This window comes from Convolutriloba macropyga, chromosome 3 (genome assembly GCF_964194025.1).
Source record: "Convolutriloba macropyga chromosome 3, txConMacr16.3, whole genome shotgun sequence".
Classification (NCBI taxonomy): Eukaryota; Metazoa; Xenacoelomorpha; order Acoela; family Convolutidae; genus Convolutriloba; species Convolutriloba macropyga.
The window spans coordinates 24,688,879-24,710,922 of record NC_134470.1 but is presented as its reverse complement, the minus strand read 5'-3'; the positions used below and the strand labels follow the sequence as shown (position 1 = coordinate 24,710,922).

The following is a 22,044-nucleotide window of genomic DNA, read 5'->3' as shown; positions in this document are numbered from 1 at the left end:
CTATCATTTTGCTTTTGATAATCTTTTTTTATAAAAATCGAAAACACAATTACAATTACAAGAGCTTGTTTGTAAACAGAAAATAATTTGCTGACATTTTAGTGCAGCTGTGTGCGCGTAAAATTAGTTATTCTAAAAAATGATGAGATTTTTATCTGCACAATTTAAGATTAAACGCCATACTTTAAGATTTTTGTACTACTTTTGAATCAAACTCCTCTTTAATCAAGATCAACTCTGTTGTTTGATTGCGTAGTTTTCACAGCTTTTAGAGGACGCCAAGATATTTTTAGCCAAATTTAATAACGAACGTTTTTGGAGTTTTTAATCCCATTGTTTTCCGTTTACGTGTTTTTCTGAGCCAACTGCTATTTTCATAGTCTTTTTTAAAATTTTATTGTTTTGTGAAAATGGAAAAAGCAGTAATTTTTGCTAAATTTTCTACTTTTCAATTCCTAACTTGTTTGACTCGATTATCACTTAAAACCATTTATTCCGTTTAAATCAAAAATTTGAAATGAATGCATCGCAACCAGAACGCGGTTTAAATAACAATTCGGGCTTGAACATTATCGTGGAGAACCTGCAATATTTATGAAGGCCAACATGAGGTGAACGCAAAGGGAGCCGAAACAGTACTGAGCTGACGTAAAATGATCAATAGTTGGTATAAAACATGCCATGAACAAAATGTTGGCCATAGTTAGGAAAAAATTGCAATTAAAATGGTAATGCTCTGATTTTTTCTGCCCCAATAATTGTGTCATAAATAGTAAACCATCATCATCCCTATTATTGCATAAATCTACATTTCAGATAAACTAACTTTACCATAAGCGGGATAGCGGACAACTATTCATGATCATATCCATCTTGCGTTGTGCGATGTAATCGAGAAATTCGGGGCCGATTATCGCAACAAAAGTCCACAAACGCCAGTTGGAAATTCTTTCCACTTTATAATCCAATTTAGTCAGCAATTTTTTTCTATTCTCTGATTGGCCGGAAAAATTATTCTCTGATTGGCCGGTGACTTAAATTTTAGCCAAAACTCTTCCCCCTTTTGCGAAAGGCGATAATAGTGAAACGACCCCAAAATGCGAGTGATTTTTAGAAATTTGGTTGTTTTCTTGCGAGCAGAGCTTTATTTCAATGGACTTAAACTTGCTCTTGAACTTGAACTTATCAGACCTTTTGTAGCATTTTTCATGTGTTTTTATGGTGCAGAGAGTTTTGAATGTGTTTTTGATTGAGTGCAGAGAGTTTGGATGAGTTTTGAATTTTTTGAATGTCATGTTTGTAATTTTTGTAATTTTTGGGTCTGTCCTATTGGTTCACACATTTGATCCTTAGTAAGCTGCATATTCAAAAACCACGCTCATGTTTTCTTTTGTCGGAGAGTCGTAACTTTGTTGTTTAGATCAAATACAACAGTTATACAGAGCACAACTAGAGTTTTTCCCTTCTTGACTGACCCAACAAAATGGGCGCTATCTGCTGCTCAGACAGAAGTGTGCCCAGCCCATCTTCAAATGAAAAGACCGAACGAAGACCAAGTCGCCCTGGACATACAGACCCTAATGTGTACAAACCGACGCCCGTTGAACCAATTATAGGTAAACTTCTTATACTACCATAGCGTTTGTTATACAGGCTTCTTGTATGAATCTCTGATAATCTTGCAAGTAATTTTACGCTTGTTAAGAACAAAGAGAAAAAATGAGCTTCAGTATACTAAAAGTGATCTAGGATATAAGGCTACGAGCGAACTTTTTTTGTAATCCACAATTTGCAGTTAGTTTTATGGAAAATTATGAGTACTATCATAAAATTAGGAAATATCCCTCTACATTCTAATGTTTAACCTTAGCCCAAGTGCAACTTATTATAGGAAGCGATTTATAAACCAGGATAACGCACGTTGGATTGAAAAATTAAACGAGAAGCCACCAAAACAAAACATTTGAGAAAATGATGATAGAGTTAAAAACTCAGAATTCATAAATTGGTTATAACAGACAAGATACACTAAGAAGTTAGAATGTTGGTCGGTAAGAAAAAACTGTTTATTTAACCAGAGTAGGCTGCAAATTTATGCCAAAGTATGAAGGAATTTATCAAGCGCTTTTTATAGAAATGACGTACAAAAATTAAACTGGTTAGTAGTTTTCAGTATTTAGTTTTCAGTTTTTCAAACATATGGAAAAATATTTTTTTTGTTGGTTTCACAGCAAAATCAGGCTGGTTTTAGAATCATCTTGGATTCTTTCTATAAATAATAACTGAGATTATTTTGGTCGGACTTGATCGTTTACAAAATATTTTCGAATTCTTGTTCTTTTATGTTGCTTACTGACAAAAGTGATATCAAACCAAGGCCCAATTTTTGGAAGATCCTTTTTAGAACAGAATGAGGCCGAATAAAGATATATTATGTGTCCAGAGAAAGCTCAAACTTTTTGTCGCTCTAAAAATGTGTGTTCGTAATTTTTAAATGATTTTTTTTGCTTTGCGTCCATGTTTTTTAAATTAATCAAAAGTCCAGCTGGATTCTAATAGAGCTATAGATTAACCTATGCAATCATTTCTTTTGTTATCTTAAGACCATTTCGACTTTAAGTATATTTGTTTTAAGAAAACGCCGGTGAATTCTGATAATTTGCCAATTGTTCATATTATTTCTGTCTACTTGTAGCTAAGTCTCAAGATTATGTAGGGCCAAGTAAAGACACATTAGTGTTTCTTTTTCAACTAATCGTTTCTTGTCTTTCTGATTCCGAAGTTTTATAATTTTCAGTGAATTTTGCATGTTTGCATATATTCGAGTCTGTTCTTTGTTGAGTTTTCCAACCATCACTTTGAGGACAGCTCCAATTGACATCGAGAGAACTGGCGAAACAACGTTTTAAAGGTTTCAGTTAGCTTAGAATTTCAACGGCTGCGAAACGGTTCTCTCGCAAAATTTAATAGATGTTTTGTTTTTGCCTCTAATTGTCGTTGATTTTGTCGTTGTACTCTTGACAATCAAAAACTTTAATCGTTTCGGTGGATTTTTAGACGAATCGTTTTATTGATTGCAGTTTATAGCTAACGGTTATAATGACTTTGAATTAATTTTCCTTAAGGAAAATATTTTCATTCTTCAGAATTTTTGTTCTAATTGTCGTGAACAAGTAACATGGTTTCCTTTTTAACAGGACTAATCAATTTTCTATTGTTCGAAACAAAATTTTGCTGATGGTTATATTTTGACTAGTGTCTTCAGAGCTAAGAAATGTATGTTTATAAGAATTTCGTGAGTTTATGATACTGGCCAGTTTGTGGTTCTTTGTTGTTTTCTTCACGAATACCCTTTACAAGGAAAACCCATTTGAAATTAAAGGAGCACCAAGCAGAATATTCAAGCGTTTTTCGACGTAAAATTTTCAATGGTGTTCAATGTCTTTTTTTCAGATGGTTTCACTGTTTTCGAAAAAATGTCTTTGAAATTCTAAGCTTTGTCCATATTTGTGGTTTTTTGTTATCTTATGATTCGTTCTCACTAATTAAAAGCACAACTAGCTTACTGAGTGTTTGAAATCTAATCTGTTCTTGATTTAAGTTGAAAGGTTATGGTTCGTTTGATTTTTTGAAAAATTTGTTTTAAAAAATTCAGTGGAGTTCTGAGCTTTATCATTTTAATCTTAGTTGTCAATTATGTTGGTTAATCGGTTAATCTGTGTCGCGAAATGTCGCTTCCTCTTTGTTTTGAACCGATGGTTTTAACGGTTGCGACGCCGGTTTCTTGTCAAATTTATTTTGTTTTCGTTTTTTCTATTCTTTTTTAGTCAACTGATATATTATGGATAGTGAAAGGTCTCAATTGTTTCCTATGAGGCTGTCGTACAGATTTAGAATCTGAAGGAATGAGTTGATTCGCGGCACCAATTAGTTTATTCTACAGCGGCTAATTAGTGGTGATTTTGCGGTGCGATTCAACGCTATTGTTTGTTGCTTGTGGATTAAATATTCTAGTTACAGCTTAGCGAAAGATACTAAACTTTTGATACGTCTGAATTAAGACTTTGGCGAATCGGATTCTAGTTAAAGAGAAAGTCAACTAATTTGAATTGCGAAAATGAGGAGAATGAATTTAGACAAAATTAACAAAACTGATTAACAATTTGTTCATAAGATTACATTTCTAAATGCGGCAACTTACAATCACGAGACAATGTGAACAGACAAAAGATGATGCACAGGATGTAAACAAATTTACAAGTATGAAAACATAAGATTCGATCTTCAAAACTAGAACTAAAAGAATGAACAAAATAAAGGTAGATGAAATGAACTAAATTAAATTAAACATAAAATGAACCAATTTAGCTACACCAAACAATAGCCCCAAACTAAAAATGTACTATTGTACCACATTTCCCCCTTGGCGAAAATAAATAACAAGTTATTTATCAGAAAATTAATAGGCATATGTACTTGTTAAAATAATTAATACTGTAATGTTTTAATCAGAGTTTTGAACGCAACTGTTTTAGTGAAATGTACTTTAATCACTCTCACTTTCGTAATATCTCTCAGCCTCGCCGACTGTCATCGACAATTCCGGTTCTTCGTAATTGAGGGAGACATAGAATTGGGTAGGGTATGAGGTTGTTGGAGAACATGGGCCGACTGTAAAATTAGATTCCTCTTGATTAGACTGTGCTGCAGCAGTTTGTATGGCAGAAATTATTGATTTATTTTCAATTTGTTGTATCTTGATATTTTGTTGTCTTTTTTGTTTCCCAATAGCTCCAGTACTTGAGGTTGTGGGAGGGCAAGTTTGAACTGAAGTCGCAGATTCATCTGATTCTGTGATCGATACTGTAGAGCGCTTTCTTTTTGTTGGAATTAATGCTACAGATGCTTTGTAGCTGCTTTTCGCTTTGGCCTGCTGGGTGGCTCCGCGATGACAATCCTTGTGGTTGGTAATTCCATTGGCACCGCGAGATCGTTACTTGATTTGGTGGGTTGATTTGGCGGCGTTGTTGACAGTTGTCTTTTGGACTTTGTTGGCATTCTTACACGGAGGGCTCGTGTAACATTAGAATGAATTGACGACACTGTACTAACGTCATCTGCCACTATCCTATGCTTCATTCATTTCCCTCCTTCTAACTTCTTTCTGGATTCCTTTGCGTGATGGTTTATGAGCTCCTCAGTTGTTTTGCCCGTTGGTGACTTAGGATGTCGGTTAGCGTATACCTGCAATTCTGTGTCACGTTCCGCCTTCGTCCCAAACTTTGCTAGATTTGAGTTCCTGATAGTCACATCTCTCTTTCCAGGTTCTTTAATCACTGAAGTATGTTCGTTTGTTTTAATTACTGACGATCCTGGTGCTAAGACGTCATATAAACCATCGAGACTTTTCTTTGATCTTTTCGTGCGAGGTCTCTTTTTCGCCAGCTTTACCTCCAGTGATGCTTCCGTTCTGGGTATAGATTGTCCGACATCTGGATGAGAAATCAATCGTGATTCCTTATTCGGGTCCTCCTTTTGCCGTTTCATCGCCTCTTTGCCCAGTTTGTTCTTCTTCACCTCTATTTCAACGTCGCTACGCTCATCGTTGTTCCAGTTATCGTCTGTGATGAGCTCGTCCCATCTGACAGTCTCCAAATCTAAATATTTGTTTAAAATGTTTTTGTAAGTTAAACTTTTGGGTCTGGTTTAGTCGTTATATTGCTTAATGGCGTATTCGCTTTTCTACCAAAATGTGCCTCAAATGGTGATATATTAATAGTCTTTTGACGACATATTCGTAGCTAATAAATTATTGAATTTATTGAAGCTTTCACATTGAATTGATTTTGCGCCGCCGTTTTAATACAGGCTAAGCGATTCTTGATTGCTTGAATTAGTCTTTCAACCAAACCAATCGCACTGCGTTTAATTACCTCTAATTTAGCTACAATAAATTGCTCGTCATATGCAGATATATTAACAGCTTGTTGATGCGGGTCGCGAGAGATATAATCCACTAATCCCATTTTTGTGCCAGGAAGGTGATCAATCGAGAAATCAAATGGTAGTAAACGATCTACCCAACGTGTCAGTCTACTATTATATGATTTATTAGTTCTGTTTTCTCTCATGATTGAGAGAAGTGCTCTATGATCAGTTATCACATTAAAAGGTTTGCCGTATAAATAATACTTGAAATGTTCCACGGACCAAACAACACCCAGAAGTTCTAGTTCATTCATACTTTATCTGTCTTCAACCGAGTTCAAAAATAGTGACGCAAATGCTACTGTATGCCACCCATTATGTGTTCGTTGTTCCAATGCGCATACCAATCCTTTACGCGAGGCGTCGCATTTAATTCGTGTTTCTAATTCCGGGTTGAAATGCTTATTTTCAGTGGTTTCCGTAATTTGTTCTTTTATTAGAGAAAACTGTTTATCGTGCTCTTCCGTCCAAAGAAATTTTGAATTTTTCTTAAGCAATGGTCGCAGGGGGTAACATAATTGTGACAAATTTGGGATAGATTTTCCTAAATGGTGTACTGAACCCATAAAAGATCGAAGTTTTTTAAGATTAGTACGTGCCGATAATTTTCCAATTGCATCCGTTTTACTTGAAAGTGGGGTTACACCTGATTGTGTAATGTTATGACCGAGCCATTCAATCGTTTCTTTCGCGAAATGACATTTTGCAAGATTTATGCGTAAGTTTTCTTGATCTAGTTTTATTAGGCATTTTCGTACCAAATCCAGATGTTTTTCAATTCCACCTCTGCTTACGATCAAAATATCATCCAAGAATTAGAAAGTATTTTCCAAACCGGCAAGGGTACAATCAATAGCTTTTTGGAATTCAGCTGGCATATCCGATAGACCATAAAATCCAGTTTTAAATCGATATATGCCAGTCATATCTCCGCTAACAATATTAAAGTTACAATGGCGAGCCGTATCACTGTGTAACTTAAGTTGACTATAAGCGTATTGCAAATCAAGAGTCGTAAAATAAGCAGTCTCCTACGGCGCCGTTGACAGTGTTTGCGAAATTGTTTGAATTAGCGAATCTATATTGGGCATTTGATATTTGTTTTTATGAATAACCTTATTTAGGATTTTTGAATCAAGTGCTTTTTTGATTGATTTGTCCTTTTTTACCGTAATGACAGTCGGAGATATGAAAAATTGATCAGAACAGTTGTTTAATTTTTCGATATGTCCTTCATTTAATAGTTTTTCTAATTCAATTTTCACTTTCGGTTGAAGATGTATTGGCACTTTTCGTCCTTTCTGATGTATTATTCGATAATTTTTGTAGAATTTTTGAATTGACCGTATAATTTTTTGATTTTCTAATTCGGGATATCAAATCAGGAAACTCTTTTGCAAGTGATTTCTTTATTGCACAAGGTTGATCTATATTATTAACCTCTGTTTTCGGACAAGATTTCTGAGAAATTGTGATGCCTAACTGATCAAAAAGATCTCGTCCTAATATTGGTCGAAACCCATCAGCTACAACTGTTATTTTTGCTTTCTGAATGCTCCAATCATTACATTGTACCGGCGTTTTCAAAGTGCCGAGAGGTTGAACGATATCGTTAGAAAATGACTTCAATTCCAAAGGTTTTCTCTCCGACCATTGTGATTGCGCAAAATTGAGCATTATTTCTCTTGCAAGTGACTTATTAATAATGGTACAACCACTACCGGAGTCGAGAAGTAAATCACAGTTTGTGTTTCCAATCGTTAATGACAAATTTTTCAGTGCTAAATTTGGTGAACTAATATTTTCGACTGTTGCAACGTAATTATCATGCGAAGAATCATAGTCTGAGTTGATTTGTTCATTATAATTGATATAATTGACGTTCTGATTTTCCTGACTAGAATTTTGATTAGATGATTCAGCAGTTTCTACAGTGTTAATGCGATTGGTTTGTTGAGTGTTTCTTGTATTGTGAAGTCTTTGACGACATACCTTAGCAAAGTGGTTTTGCAAACCACAGTGGTTACATTTCTTACCCATTGCAGGCAAACCTGTCGATGTGTTGGTGTCCAGATTTGACCACAACCATGACATTGTCCAACAGATGCGCGGTTGGTGACTGCTCTGCTTGGTTGATTTCCACGTACACCCGCGCCGCGAAATCGATTGAATTGTTGTATTGCGTTCACTGTACTGCCAGTTGCTCCGTTATGATGAAATTCGTTGTTGGTTCTGATTACCCATTTCCATGTTGACTGCAATGCTGAGTGCCCTCTCTGGTTCAACCGTATCCCGTAGAAGCTCCCGCTTAATGTCATCATCCAACATGTTCGTGATGAAAATGTCCCTGATTATTGCTTCTTCACGGTTTTCAAAGTCGCAATTTTCAGCCAATTCTTTCAAGATGCTGTAGAATTGCTCTACAGTTTCACCCTTCTTCTGCTTCCGAGAGAAGAACACAGATCGATCAAATGTGATGTTTCTTGGGCGGATAAATGCAATCTCCATTTGAGTTTGGGGGTAGTCAAGTTGTAAATATTATCGTGCGGAATTTTTTGTGCCAATAGTCGTCTTCCTTCTGTACCAATACTTAGGTATAACAGAGATACACATTTTTGCTCACACAAATTCCATGGACGTTCCCCGCATAGTACTCCCGCTTCTGTTATCTTTTGACATTTTAGTTCCCATTGCAACTTCAACTGATTGTTTCTAATTCGACGCTCTCTCTCTCTGCTTCCTCGGTTGTATCCTCAATTGGCATCTCGTACTTCGGTTCCGCTGGCAAGCGAACTGTCGATGGTTTGTGTTGTAGCAATGTGTCTATAGTGATATTCTCTCGAGCGAGAATCGCTAGTTTTGCTTGAATTCTCCATTTCTCCAATCTGATTGGTGGGTCTGAAGTTGGTCGTTCCCAAAATGGCTCTATCGACAACGGTGTTTTTCTAGATTCTCAAGCTAGCTGCGCCATGTCGTGAAGATTTACAATCTGTAGGAATGAGTTGATTCGCGGCACCAATTAGCTTAATCTACAGCGGCTAATTAGTGGTGATTTTGCGGTGCGATTCAACGCTATTGTTTGTTGCTTGTGGATTAAATATTCTAGTTACAGAATTTAGGTCGATTTGGCGTAGCGAAATCGCTTTCAATTATTTATAGAGTATTTCGCTTAGCGAAAGATACTAAACTTTTGATACGTATGAATTAAGACTTTGGCGAATCGGATTCTAGTTAAAGAGAGAGTCAACTAATTTGAATTGCGAAAATGAAGAGAATGAATTTAAACAAAATTAACAAAACTGATTAACAATTTGTTCATAAGATTACATTTCTAAATGCGGCAACTTACAATCACGAGACAATGTGAACAGACGAAAGATCATGCACAGGATGTAAACAAATTTACAAGTATGAAAACATAAGATTCGATCTTCAAAACTAGAACTAAAAGAATGAACAAAATAAAGGTAGATGAAATGAACTAAATTAAATTAAACATAAAATGAACCAATTTAGCTACACCAAACAATAGCCCCAAACTAAAAATGTACTATTGTACCACAGAGGCAAAATTTAATTTACTATTGAGCGGAGTTGGCACGTTTTTGTTTTATTTTGTTCAATACCTATTTGCTTAATTTTGTATCATATCGTATCTAATGAAGACAGGTCTGTTGTAAGTTTTTTTTAAATGTAGATATCAAGTTTTGGTTGTAATTATTGTTTTCTATTATTTGAATTTTGTGTCTGTCCTGTCCAGTACTCTTCTAAATGGCAAGTCTCATCGGCCCTCTAATTCAGCAGGTAGACAATTAAATCAAAAATTGGATGAGCGGCGTCGGAACATTATCGAGCTTCCGTGTTTTGGAAATGTAGCATCAAATTGTGAACTGGACGATCAAACTTTTGCTCTTAGCAGTGACAAAAAACAGCACTCACTGGAACCATTAACGAGTGCATTGTTCCATGCAACCGATTCAATTAGGATAAATGACAACATTAGCTAGCCACGGCACATGCGACCGTTCAGAAATACTCTCAGTCGATGATATTGATTACTCTCTTTCACTGAGCAACTTCCAATACGCCTAAGAGGACGAAGACGTAAATGGTGTACCGGACGCAAGTTGAGCCGCGGAGTGCTTTAATTACATTTGTCTTCATCACTATGTTCCTTTGTCATACATACAGTACAAAATACCTTGGTGTACACCTTGATAAAAAACTAAGCTTTAAAACGCACATAGAAGAAATCAAGAACAAGCTTAAAAAACAATTTATTGTTTCTACCAATACAAAAATAGATTCAGAAGGGATACTTTGATCAAGTTATACAAACTCTATGTCCAACCAGTTCTTCAGTATGGTGTACTAATTTATGGTTGCGCAGGCAAATCGGAGCTTAAACAACTTAAGTGGTCACAAAATCACATAATCAGGATAATAGTCGGACTGAAAAAATTCAGCGGCGTCCGCGATGTCAGAGAGAAATATAAATTACTGACACTAATAGAATTGCATCTGTACGAGTTGTTAAAATTGATGAGTAAAAGTTTAAGACAAAGTTCTGAAAAGACTAAAAACCGTAAAAACCATGAGGTTGACGACGTGTCAACAAAAAAACTCTTATGTACCGAACAAGAAAATTGTTTAATTTTTTAGTTACTCTAGACAAAAACATTGTAAGAGAAATTTTAGTTGTAAACAAATCTGCTCTAGTTAATATCCTACATAACTTAAGAGACAATTACATACAGGGAAACGAGGTGCTGACGGGACAGTTCTGGTAAATTGATCAGTAGCGTAAGGTAACTTCTTTATTCTGCAAGCTTAATAGAGGCACCATCCTATGGACAGGCTCAGGCCTTTTTGGTGACCTCTCGAATGTGTTGTTTATTTATACACTAGTTCGGAAATAAATTATTATTATTATATTATCACAAATTAGTTTATCGAACAAACAGTTTTTTACGTTTAAGTTATGTCGTCTGATGATATGAACATATATCTACTACAGTAACCAATTCTTATGGGCAGATAATTTCATGTCGAGTTATGTAATTACACAGCCATTTATGTAATCACCCTCGTTCTAAAAACTATGTGCCTATGTTTTTACATGTGGTTTTACTACTAACCAAATTTCTCCCAGAAGGGAGAAGTGTGGTAGAGTGGTACCTAATGTATGTATGATCTTCATTCAGTTTATTTTAATCATAGTACATTTGTGTCAACAGTGTTAAAAGAGATAAGTTAATCTCCATTAAACGTATTATGGGCCTAGCTGAAATGGGCCCAGCTGAATCAACTGGTTTACGCTCCGCGAGCAAAAGTTAAAACTTGCTTTATTCCGTCAAAATGAGATATCGATTGAATTTCCTTTTTTATATTAATGTTTTTTTTTCTATTATTCAGAGACACCTCCCCCACAACAGCAACATGCCCCGACTGAACTCAGAGCAATCTTCACCTTTACGGCAGAAAACAATGAACTGGAGTCAAACGAGGTGGACTTGGTCAAAGGAAGGATTTACCAACTCATCGACAGCAAGTTAGCTACACATGTTTAGCTATTTTCGTGTGTCAAACTTATCGTGTTTTAAATTTGTTTGACATATAGTATGATGTATTCTATTACAGATTTTTTGATGATTGTGTGAATAAATTCCCACACTCTCTCATAATGGCCCAGATAACAGGAACCGTCCAGTATTTGAGCGGGATGATCAGAGTTAATGAATTTTCGAAGTAAAGTCGACTAATAGTCGATCGATTTTGCCATTTCCAACAAACAAACGATTTAATGATTTTCTCATGACCGTTGTTGTAACTTACTGGAAGACTACTATCACGATAGAAGCCATGTTTATTCCCAAAAAAATACCTATGACCATCTTCAATTCTTGATTTTAATTTAAATCACTTTCTTTTTTGCATGTTTTAAGTGTCAATGCGATTTAATATTTGAATTAGTTGGTACCCCCTTGATGTTCTTTGAAGTGGGATTGGGCGTGGATTTAAGCAAGAGAATTTTGCAAATAAAATAAAATAAAACAACGGAAACATGCTCCATCGAAAGTGGCTAATAGAACAAACAACATTAAACTAACTCAGGTCAGTCCGCAAACTTGTTGTTTGGCGACGATTTTTTGATCGCTTTTCAACATTTTGTAAAACTATGCTCTTTGGACAATTTTTTGCAAAATTTTTGAATTACTTTTAAAGTATATGTTAAATGTTCCGCCGAGTATTCGAATTTGGTTTCCCAATGGGTTGTCAAAAAGTGGCAAAAATAACTCAAAATGTTTGAAAACGGTTTTGTTTGGCCTCGTTGATTCTTAAATGCTGATACCATTTATTCCCTTTTTGAGATAATATTCTTTTCAAGATAAAATGAAGGAAATCCTTGGAAATAAATCGCGTCGGATATTTGCGGCTGATTGCACTAATGTAGCCGATCACCTAAGCATTCCACTTATTCATCTCTGGTCTATGAAATTAACCATTACGGAAATATACCATGTACCGCGAGGCATGGACAAATGCTCTAAAAGCGCAGTTCTTTAATAGGCAAGTGGACTTTTTTCCTTTTGTAAATTTTTGCTTGCGATTCTATTGGTTAGGTTTTTTTTCTCCCGAAACCGTTTGTCTCAGGTTTTTTGTTGAATTTTACTACTCATGACGCTCATGTTTTCTATTTTACTTGCTACACCCTTTTTCCACATTTACACCCTTTTTCTGCAATCATGCTCCTTGCAAGGGATGCGAGATTATAGACACATATGAAACGGGACCAGATCTTTGAATCCTTATTGCAGAAGTTAAGAGGCGAGTCGGCCTTGAATAGTGTGTCATCCATGAGCGGGGACAATCTATAGTGATAAGTTTTTGACTCACCCAATGAGTGGGGAGCTCAAATTTAATGAATTATCATACTAGCGGTAACTCAGTGGCGGGTGAAATGTGATTGCCCAGAACAGGAAGTTTTACCTCAAACAATTTTTCCAAGAAGGAAACTATTGTGATTGCATGGGTGATTGCATGGGTTGAACTGATAACAATGATCGTTTATGAACCAAGATTGTCTAATTGTAAATTTTCTTAAATTTGAAAAAAAAATCCACATTATCGTGGCTCATTGTGTACTTAGAAAATTTTAAACGAAACAAAAATTAATTGGAATTGCTAACATGAAACTCATGTAAATATAAAGCGCCTGTATTGGAAAATTAAATGTGTAAGAGTCAACTTCATTGAATGTGCTTTATAATAAATATCTATTGCAGAATTTAATATTTAGGCTTCGAAAAGAGTAATGGTTGTATGTCTTCTGTTATGTAAATCTTTTTCTAAATATATCCATCAATTTTAATGAGATTCCCTTGTGATTCAGTGTGGATGAGTGGTTCAGAGTACAAGACCCAATAACATTCAGAAGGGGATTTGCACCCGCCAAATTCCTCCAGCCGGCACATCTTAAAGTCGAGCCAGAGTAAGTAACAACTATACTAAAATAACAAAAACAATACGTTTATAAAAAACACACTTTTCTATGTGTGAAGATTATTTGCCGACACGAGTTTTAGCCGAAAAGAAAAACATTGAGAAATGTAACCACCAGCTTTATTCTGATTGGTCGGAAAATTTGGTTGCTCAAATTTCGTGCAATCATAATAGAATTTGCGTGCGGCCTCGATATTGGCCCAAATTCTCATTTTTGTTAGTTGAGTAAACCCTCTGTCGGCAAATTGGTGATCGTCATTATTCCTATTAACTGGCGCAAAATTAATGAGCGACCTTCTCGTAATTTTAAAAATTAAAATCTGTACAATGATCATTTACGGTGTGAGATGATAACTATGAAAATAAACAAAAGTTGATTGATTGAAAAAATGATCAGATGATCCGCTTAAAAAACCTGCTGCACTGTGATGAAGAAAGTTTCACTTTAAAAAATTGTCAATAAACTTTTGGTGATCTACTACTACTACTACATTTCGAGGAGAACCCTGTTTTCACAGTTAAAATGTCCCTCAAAATAATTGCTCAGTAAGCATTTTTTGAGTTAAGGCTTGAGAAAAACCTTGAGTAATCGATGTTCTAAGATTTAATTTAATCTTGTTTTCTTCGATTGAAGAGAAAAGGTGGTTAAGCAACTCTTTTATTGTTTGCAAAAACTTTATAATGCGCCATCTATTTTTCGCTGGACAAAAATACAAAGAAATGAACCTAAAATCAAAATTCATAGCATGCATACAAACATCTTTGGCGTACACAGAGCACAGAGGTTGGTGACAGAATAAATCAGCGCTGAATCACTCTAGAGACATTCTGTTTTTCTGGATGGCCAGTACTCTGTTCATGTCCCAATTTACACTGGCCAGTCTTCAATTTTGCGTAAAATTGACTGCATGAAAAAAAGTAGGTTCAGCATAACTGCAGCCAAGATTTGCTTTATATGCGATTTGAACTTCCGTTTAGGTACTTGTAAAATTAAATTTGCGTAGCAAGTCGTAACCACTAAGCTAAATGGTCTTCTTGGTAATTGCCTACAAACTAACTTAAGTGAAACGAGCATGTAGACTACTATACAAATTACAAGTTATAGGCTACAAAAGTATGGCATTATTCTGCTCAGACTTAGTTTCGGGGTATGAGTAATTTTCATACTACACATGATAGATTTAGCTTGGTTGAACTCTTTGACTTCAATATAATCATAATGAAGAAAACTGCACATAAAGAAGCCTGAAATGTTCTGGAGATGCAATGTTTTTGAACTGATTTAAGTTTTTACTCTTGAAATATGCTAGTTCAGCGCTAAGTTGCTCTGAGACTCAAGGGCGGTTAGAAACTGATAGAAAAGCCCCAACAATTGTGAAAAATAATATTCAATATTTTTAAAATTAATTCTTACAAGACTTTAAAACCTCGATGGAACCTATCATAATGGCTCATTATTCTTATTTGTGCTATGATACAATATCCAGTACTACTGTAACACAAATTTTTTAAACAAATTCGATTTTCTCGAGAAATGATGCAAAAAAAAATATTTCGAAATCAGAAAACAAGTGTCTGTGAACAGAATGGCGTATTAATATGCGAAAGTCCTCTCTTGAAAATTTGTGATTATTGATAGGGCCAGTACGCTTCTTCAGCCATGGAATTGCTCCAGTTTATCCGAGAATTTGTTCGGTTTTGTTGAACAAAAATACAAAGCGTTTTAGCTTGTGAACGTAATCTTTAATGTGTTGTGTTGCGATACGATTAGATTGACTGAAATTGATCAGATGTCCAAACAAGCTGATCTTTTTTAATTGTTTTGAAATTGCTAGAAATTACAAAAAAATTATTTTTACGAACTTATCTTTCAACAAGATTAATCCCTTGTGCATTAATCAAAGATGGTAGTTAATTTTTTGAAATAGGAGCGGGACGTGCTGAATTGAGAAGCACCGAATACAGATAAACACTTGGATGAAAAATCTCGAAAGTCGGAGTGAAATTGATTCAGATGTCGTGGGAAACTTGTATATAATTATATAAATCTATATAATCGCAAAACCCACACACTCATGCACACACACACACCAAACAATCGTGTATATCTGAGGGTTTTGCGTCTAGCGTAAATTTTAATGCTTGCAGTTAAATTTATTTGATTTTGTCAGTTGACCATACATAAAAATAACGCCTCTTCTTTGAAAACTCTGCAAAATCTTTTTTGATGTACAAAGATTGGAAAGTGTGAGTACTTGATGGGCAAATTTGTAATAGAACATTAGCTAATACGAAAAATACCATTTCTACAGCAAAAACGTGCCGAACCACAGGCTTTCTCCTACCTACAATTGGGTGGGGTTTTGCCCAAAATTAACAGAACCATCATTTATTACATATGCAAAAATAGTGATATGTTAAAACGACTGAGACTAATTTTGTTCTTAAATCTTTCTGTGACATTGTTCTGTTAGTGATCGGTTTTTCTTGTTTGTTTTAGTTGGTTTTTCGGCGAGATAGACAGGACAAAAGCCATCGAAATATTGCAACTGCAAATGCACAAGAAGGGTAATTTTATTGTACGAGCATCATCGAAACAAGGTAGTAATGTTTTATACCATACACCGCAAGTCCGTTATTATGAAGTGTATTACTCAATTTGGGCGCCGCTGATAACAAAATGGTTTCAGTCTAGAAACAAATTGAACTCCGTCCATGTGAAATAAATCAATCGCAGTTTTTTCCTATTAGAGACATCCGTTTTGCCTCCACTTTCATATCCCCCCTCAAAAACTATGTTAATATTGCTAATGCTTGTCAGATTTTCCCCCCTAAAATTTTTGAAATCATTTGAGGATATAACACTCTTCCTCATTATCTTGCAGTGAAGTTGATATCAACATACATTGTTTTTCTTTCTACCACAAGACTAGGACTACTCGAACCTAACTTTCAGTCAATATCAAATCTGGGCATTTTAGTCGCAAATGTTATATATCCGTACTGATTCAGAATTATGACCATATGATGTTTTACACTTTGCAGTCCGAATGCAGGTCTTGGTAAAGATAAGCTTGTGTAAAGGTCGTAGACGTATAAGTCTAAAAAGATCTTCATTTAAAAGTTTCACGTCTTGGCTAAGACTTGAATTTAGATTTGAACGTCTTAGAAGAGACTCGGACAATTAAACAATGAAAACGTCACAATCAGTCAAAAAACGGAAAAAAGTTGGAAAAATTTCTCAAATTATTCTAAGATGATTTATTAGGGGAACATCTGTTCACGAATTAATCCTGAAAGGTAATCCTGAAAGTTAAAGATTAATTTGCGAAAATTGATTCTCAAAAGGTTTTCATATTGCAATCGAAAGAAAATAAGCGGCAACGAGAGAATTCAAACTTACTCAAGAATATCGATATCCGATAGTGCAGCTCATTGCGAGTTTCAATATACATATAGCAAACAATGAAAAAGTAAAAAAAACACTTCTATTCTGAGCTGACAAAGTATAAAACATGTTACCACCCTTGCCTACTAAAGCAATTGAAATTGGAAGTTGACTGATTGGCTGAATAATGATCAAAACCAACATTTATGCAATGAAAAATTTTAAAACCAATATAGAATTTTCAAGATGATAACAGGAATCGAGAATCGATGTTCAAAACATAAAAGCAAGCAGCATGATTTGATAATCAAAAAAACATAATGATCTGGTATATCAAAGTAGGTTTATCGCAACAATTTACCATTTTTCAGTTTTTTCTTTACTTTAAGATAATTCCTAGTCAAAATGAGGAATCATTTTACAAAAATATATGAAATCAGTTTTTCTTGCATTGTGATAGGCTTAAGCATAAGTTTTGTAAACTTTCTGTGTTTGGGCCTAAGAAAACTGTGTACCAGTTCTCAACCAGAGAAAAAAAGATGAGTTCTCAACCAGAGAAAATGATTATTGTAGTGTAGCAATCATTAATTGTGTTCCTTTTCAAAACAATTTGTTTGTAAATTTAGTTCAGAGAAACTATTTTTTTCTTGACTTGACGAGAAAGTAGGCAAAATACTTGCCACATCGTGACTGAGTTGTTAAGACAGAAAAAAATTGCTGCAAGGAATAGTTTACTTTTAAAAATTTTATAATCATAAATTGACGGTAAAATTGCTGGTTTCTTATCTTTTGCTTTTTTAAAATAAATTTGAAAAAAACAACGTTTTCTCATCAAGATTGGTTTAATCTCTTCAAATAATTGCGCCATCGGTTTTTGTTCTTTCAGCATGCAATTCAATAATTACCTATCAGAAGGGATACATTACTGAAGCTCGAAAAATTAAAGATGAGAATATAGTTGAGTTTCCTCCAGTGATTCAGAAATTTTTATCGTGTAAGATCGTATCTGGCCTTACACGATAAAATTCTGCCCTACGTGAACTTTAATCGTGTTAGATCTGATAAGATACTTATAAGACCTTATAAGATAATAATTCAATTTTGCTGAATTGTTGTCTTACAAGATTTGATAAGCACCTTATCCGATCATACGCGATAAATGTTCAGGTAGGGCTGAATTTTTATCGTGTAAGACCTGATAAGACAAGTTTTAATGATTTCAGTGTAACCGTGTAACGCAGTCAAGTTCCTATCAAAAATAATCGGTCAACTGACCAATTTTGAATCAAAAAAGTTTGTTGATTCTGTTTTGAAGGCAGTATTATATTGAGTTTTAACTAGATACTATGGCTAAACAAGATAGTTTTTAACTTTGAAGAAAATTTTACAGCCTATTTTGATAAATAATGCCTCAGAAAAAGCCCCTAACACTCGAAAAACTTTATCACAATATTTTTCTCAAAAGACAATATCAGATATTTTTTTCCATAGCTTTCCGAATGTTTATCTTACAAGATATTAAAAGATTCTTATTAGATATTACACAATAAATATTTTTGTCAGGCAGAATTTTTATCGTGTAAAATCTTATAATGCAGAGAGATTATCTTGTAAGATCTGACAAAGGCAAACTTTTATCGTGTGAGATCTTATCAGCCCTCATAAAAAATTTTGATTTTGTAAGACCTGATAAATTGTCCTACAAAGTCTTAGTCAGGCATCGCATGATCTTATAAGTACTTATAAAACAATTTTGTACGAAAACTGTAAGATATTAAACTATAAAAATTCTCAATCGTCTGGGGTCCTTTCAAAATACCTCCTTCATTGTTTGTTTTCCACCTGGAACAGAAATAAATTGCCAAGATGCCGACAAAAATTAGAAAAGAGTATTTCCTTTCATTACTGAATTGCATCAAATCGATTCAAACTAATATTTTTTTTATTGCATGCTTTATGAAAAACCCGTAGACAAAAATCAGTCCATTTTTTTTTCTTGCGTTAATAATGTGAAAACGCATGTAATAATTATCTCAAAGTACCCAGAGTGTGATAAACAGATCTATCTCTTTCAGCAATTAGGTTACATTTTAGCGGGAATTTTCGCAAGAACGTTTATATTGTTTTAGGATGCTTTGCCCTAGCATTGCAATGCTTGTCAAAATGAGGAATTAATTAACAAATGTATATGAAATCATTTTTTGCAGTGTGATAGGCATAAATTGTGTGAACTTTCTGTGTTTGGGCCTAAGAAGATTATGTAAAAGTTCTCAATCAGAGAAAAAAATGAATGATTATTGTTATGTAGCAATCATTACTTGCGTTCCTTTTCAAAACAATTTGTTTGTAAATTTAGTTCAGAGAAACTATTTTTTCTCAACTTCAAGAGAAGGTAGGCAAAATAATTGCCACCTCGTGAATGAGTTGTTAAGACAGAAACATATGCTGCAAGAAATAGTTTACTTCTAAATTTTTTAAAATCATAATTTGAAGGTAATATTGCTGGTTTCTTACCTTTTTTTAAAAAATTTCTGAAAAAACAACATTGTCTCATAAAGATTGGTTTAATCTCTTCACATAACTGCGCCATCGGTTTTTGTTTTTTCGGGATGCAATTCAAAATTTACCTATCAGAAGGGATACATTACTGAAGCTCGAAAAACTTAAGATGAGAGTTTAGATGAGTTCCCCCAGTGATTCAGAAGTTTTTATCGTGTAAGATCTTATCTGGTCTTACACGATAAATTTCTGCCCTACGTGAACTTTAATCGTGTTAGATCTGATAAGATACTTATAAGATCTTATAAGATAATACCTCATTTTTGCTGAATTGTTGTCTTACAAGATCTGCTAAGTACCTTATCAAATATTACACGATAAAGGTTAACGTAGGGCTGAATTTTTATCGTGTAAGACTTGATAAGACATGTTTAAATGTTTTCACTGTAACCGTATAACGTAGTCAGTTTCCTATGGAAGTAAAAAAATATTAGGTCAACTAACCAATTTTGAAACAAAAAGTATGTTGATTCTGTTTTGACGGCAGTATTATTCTGAGTCTTAACTACATACTATGGCAAAACTTAGCAGTCCAAGATAGTTTTAGTCTTTGTAGAAAATTTTACAGCCTAGTTTAATAATCACTGCCTCAGAAAAAGCCCCTAACACTCGAAAAAACTTTTCCACAATATTTTTCTCAAAAGAAAATATAAGATAATGTTTTCCATAGCTTTCCTAATGTTTATCCTACAAGATATTATAAGATTCTTACTAGATCTTACACGATAAATATTTCTGTCAGGCAGAATTTTTATCGTGTAAGATCTTATGAGGCAGAATTTTTAACTCGTAAGATCTGACAAAAGTGAACTTTTATCGTGTAAGATCTTGTCAGACCTCATAAAAAATTTCTCTCGTGCAAGACCTGATAAATTGTCCTACAAAGTCTTAGTCAGGCGACGCATAACCTTATAAGTACTTATAAGACAATTTTGTAAGAAATTTGTAAATTTTACACTATAAAAATTCTCAAATGTCTGGGGTCTTCTCACAATACCTCCTCCATTGTTTGTTTCCCGCCTGGAACAGAAATAACTTGCCAAGATGCCGACAAAATTTAGAAAAGAGTATTTCTTTTCATTACTGAATTGCAGCAAATCGATCCAAACTAAAATTTGTTTTTCTAATGAATGCATTTTTAAAAACCCGCAGAGAGAAATCAGTCCGTTTTTATTTCTAGCGTTAATAATGTGAGAACTCATGTAATAATGACCTTAAAGTACTCAGATTGAGATTAACAGATCTACCTCTTTCAGCAATTAGGTTACTTTTTAGCGAGAATTTTTGCCAGAACGTTTATATTGTTTTAGGATGCTTTGCCCTATCATTGCGATGCTTGGATGACGACCCCTACGACCGACAGGCCATCAAACACTATGCAATCAACATAACAGAGGAGGGCGAATATTTCCTAAATGAGAAAAATAAATTCAAATCCATGGAGGAATTCCTCAACTATTATTCAGGTACATGACACTGCTTGCACGTTCATTTTCAATGTTGAACCGTATTTAACCCTGAATCAGTACCCGAATAGAGGAAATGTTAAAAAACTTGAGCAGAAAACCCAATTTTGACGGAAAGCGGAATTGGAGTGAAATGCTGAGGAACTTTTGCTCAAAGACTTTTTTTAAAGCAAAATGAGACGGAAAAACGTGAAATGGAGGAAATGCGTGGGAAAAATAGACGTTTCTGAAATATGCAGATTTCGCTTATTGTCATAGGATTCAGACTATATTCCCCACTCTTTTCTCTCATTTTGCTCATTCAGCTCATATCTTACGTTTTTGAGTGGAAAATTGGCACGAGCGGTAAACGAGACCTTTACCCTGGTAGACAGCATCTAGCCCCTTTCAATAAACTCTTTTATCTATTTCGGATCTTTTCAACAACGGATCTTTTCAAAGATTCTCCATTTCTGATAAGTTCATTAAGGGAAGATTATGAATACGAAAGTTTGTGTTTAAGAGCAAAGATGAGAACTTTCGTTTCAATTTTCTTTTTTCTTGGATTGCGTACAAATATGCATTCTGAGACTGTTTATCGACTTTGTGTGCTGTTTTTATAGGACAATTTAATTGCACGTTATAAACTACCAACCAAGCTTCGCTTTTCATATTAGTAGGGCAAATTTGTCCAAATGGCATCGCTCTATAAAACCTTTTTCCCCCTTCCAGTGACGCTTATGACTCCTAGTTGAATTTAAGCTGTGACAACTACAGGTAACAAATTGACAATAGAACATTTAGCATAGGCGGCGTGAAATTAGATCCAAGTTTTGTCTACTTTAGGCCACACGGGTGGCATGGAGGTTCCCCTGACCAGCCCTTGCTCGAAAGAGAAACCTCCAGTGCCCAACAGGATCAAAAGAGACATGGCTGGACTGTCTCAACTGCCCAAAGAGCGGATCAGATTCGAGGGTGAAAAACCACTTGGCTCCGGGTTCTTTGGCGAAGTCTGGAAGGGTAAGAAGAGATAATTTTCATCGAATCCATTAGTTTGTCAAGACAGAAAAACTGTCTCATTATTTGGAACTGCATCCCATTGATCTTCAGATCTTTTCATATTAGCATCAAAAGCAACTGTATTCCGTAATTTTTCTTCAA

General features: G+C 34.7%; 2 protein-coding genes across 2 annotated transcripts in view; both read left to right on the top strand.

Moving 5' to 3' along the window:
* LOC142336089 (mothers against decapentaplegic homolog 1-like) overlaps positions 1-22,044 on the top strand; it is a 536,849-nt gene that overhangs the window by 11,316 nt on the left and 503,489 nt on the right. The window lies entirely within an intron of this gene.
* Positions 1-22,044, top strand: part of LOC142336090 (tyrosine-protein kinase yes-like) — a 65,995-nt gene that overhangs the window by 31,907 nt on the left and 12,044 nt on the right. Inside the window, exons 2-7 of the mRNA XM_075384614.1 lie at positions 1,421-1,616; positions 11,404-11,539; positions 13,382-13,480; positions 15,992-16,092; positions 20,749-20,904; positions 21,730-21,903. Of these exons, the coding sequence (XP_075240729.1) occupies positions 1,484-1,616; positions 11,404-11,539; positions 13,382-13,480; positions 15,992-16,092; positions 20,749-20,904; positions 21,730-21,903 (799 nt within the window). The 5' untranslated portion in view covers positions 1,421-1,483. The remainder of the gene's footprint in view (positions 1-1,420; positions 1,617-11,403; positions 11,540-13,381; positions 13,481-15,991; positions 16,093-20,748; positions 20,905-21,729; positions 21,904-22,044) is intronic.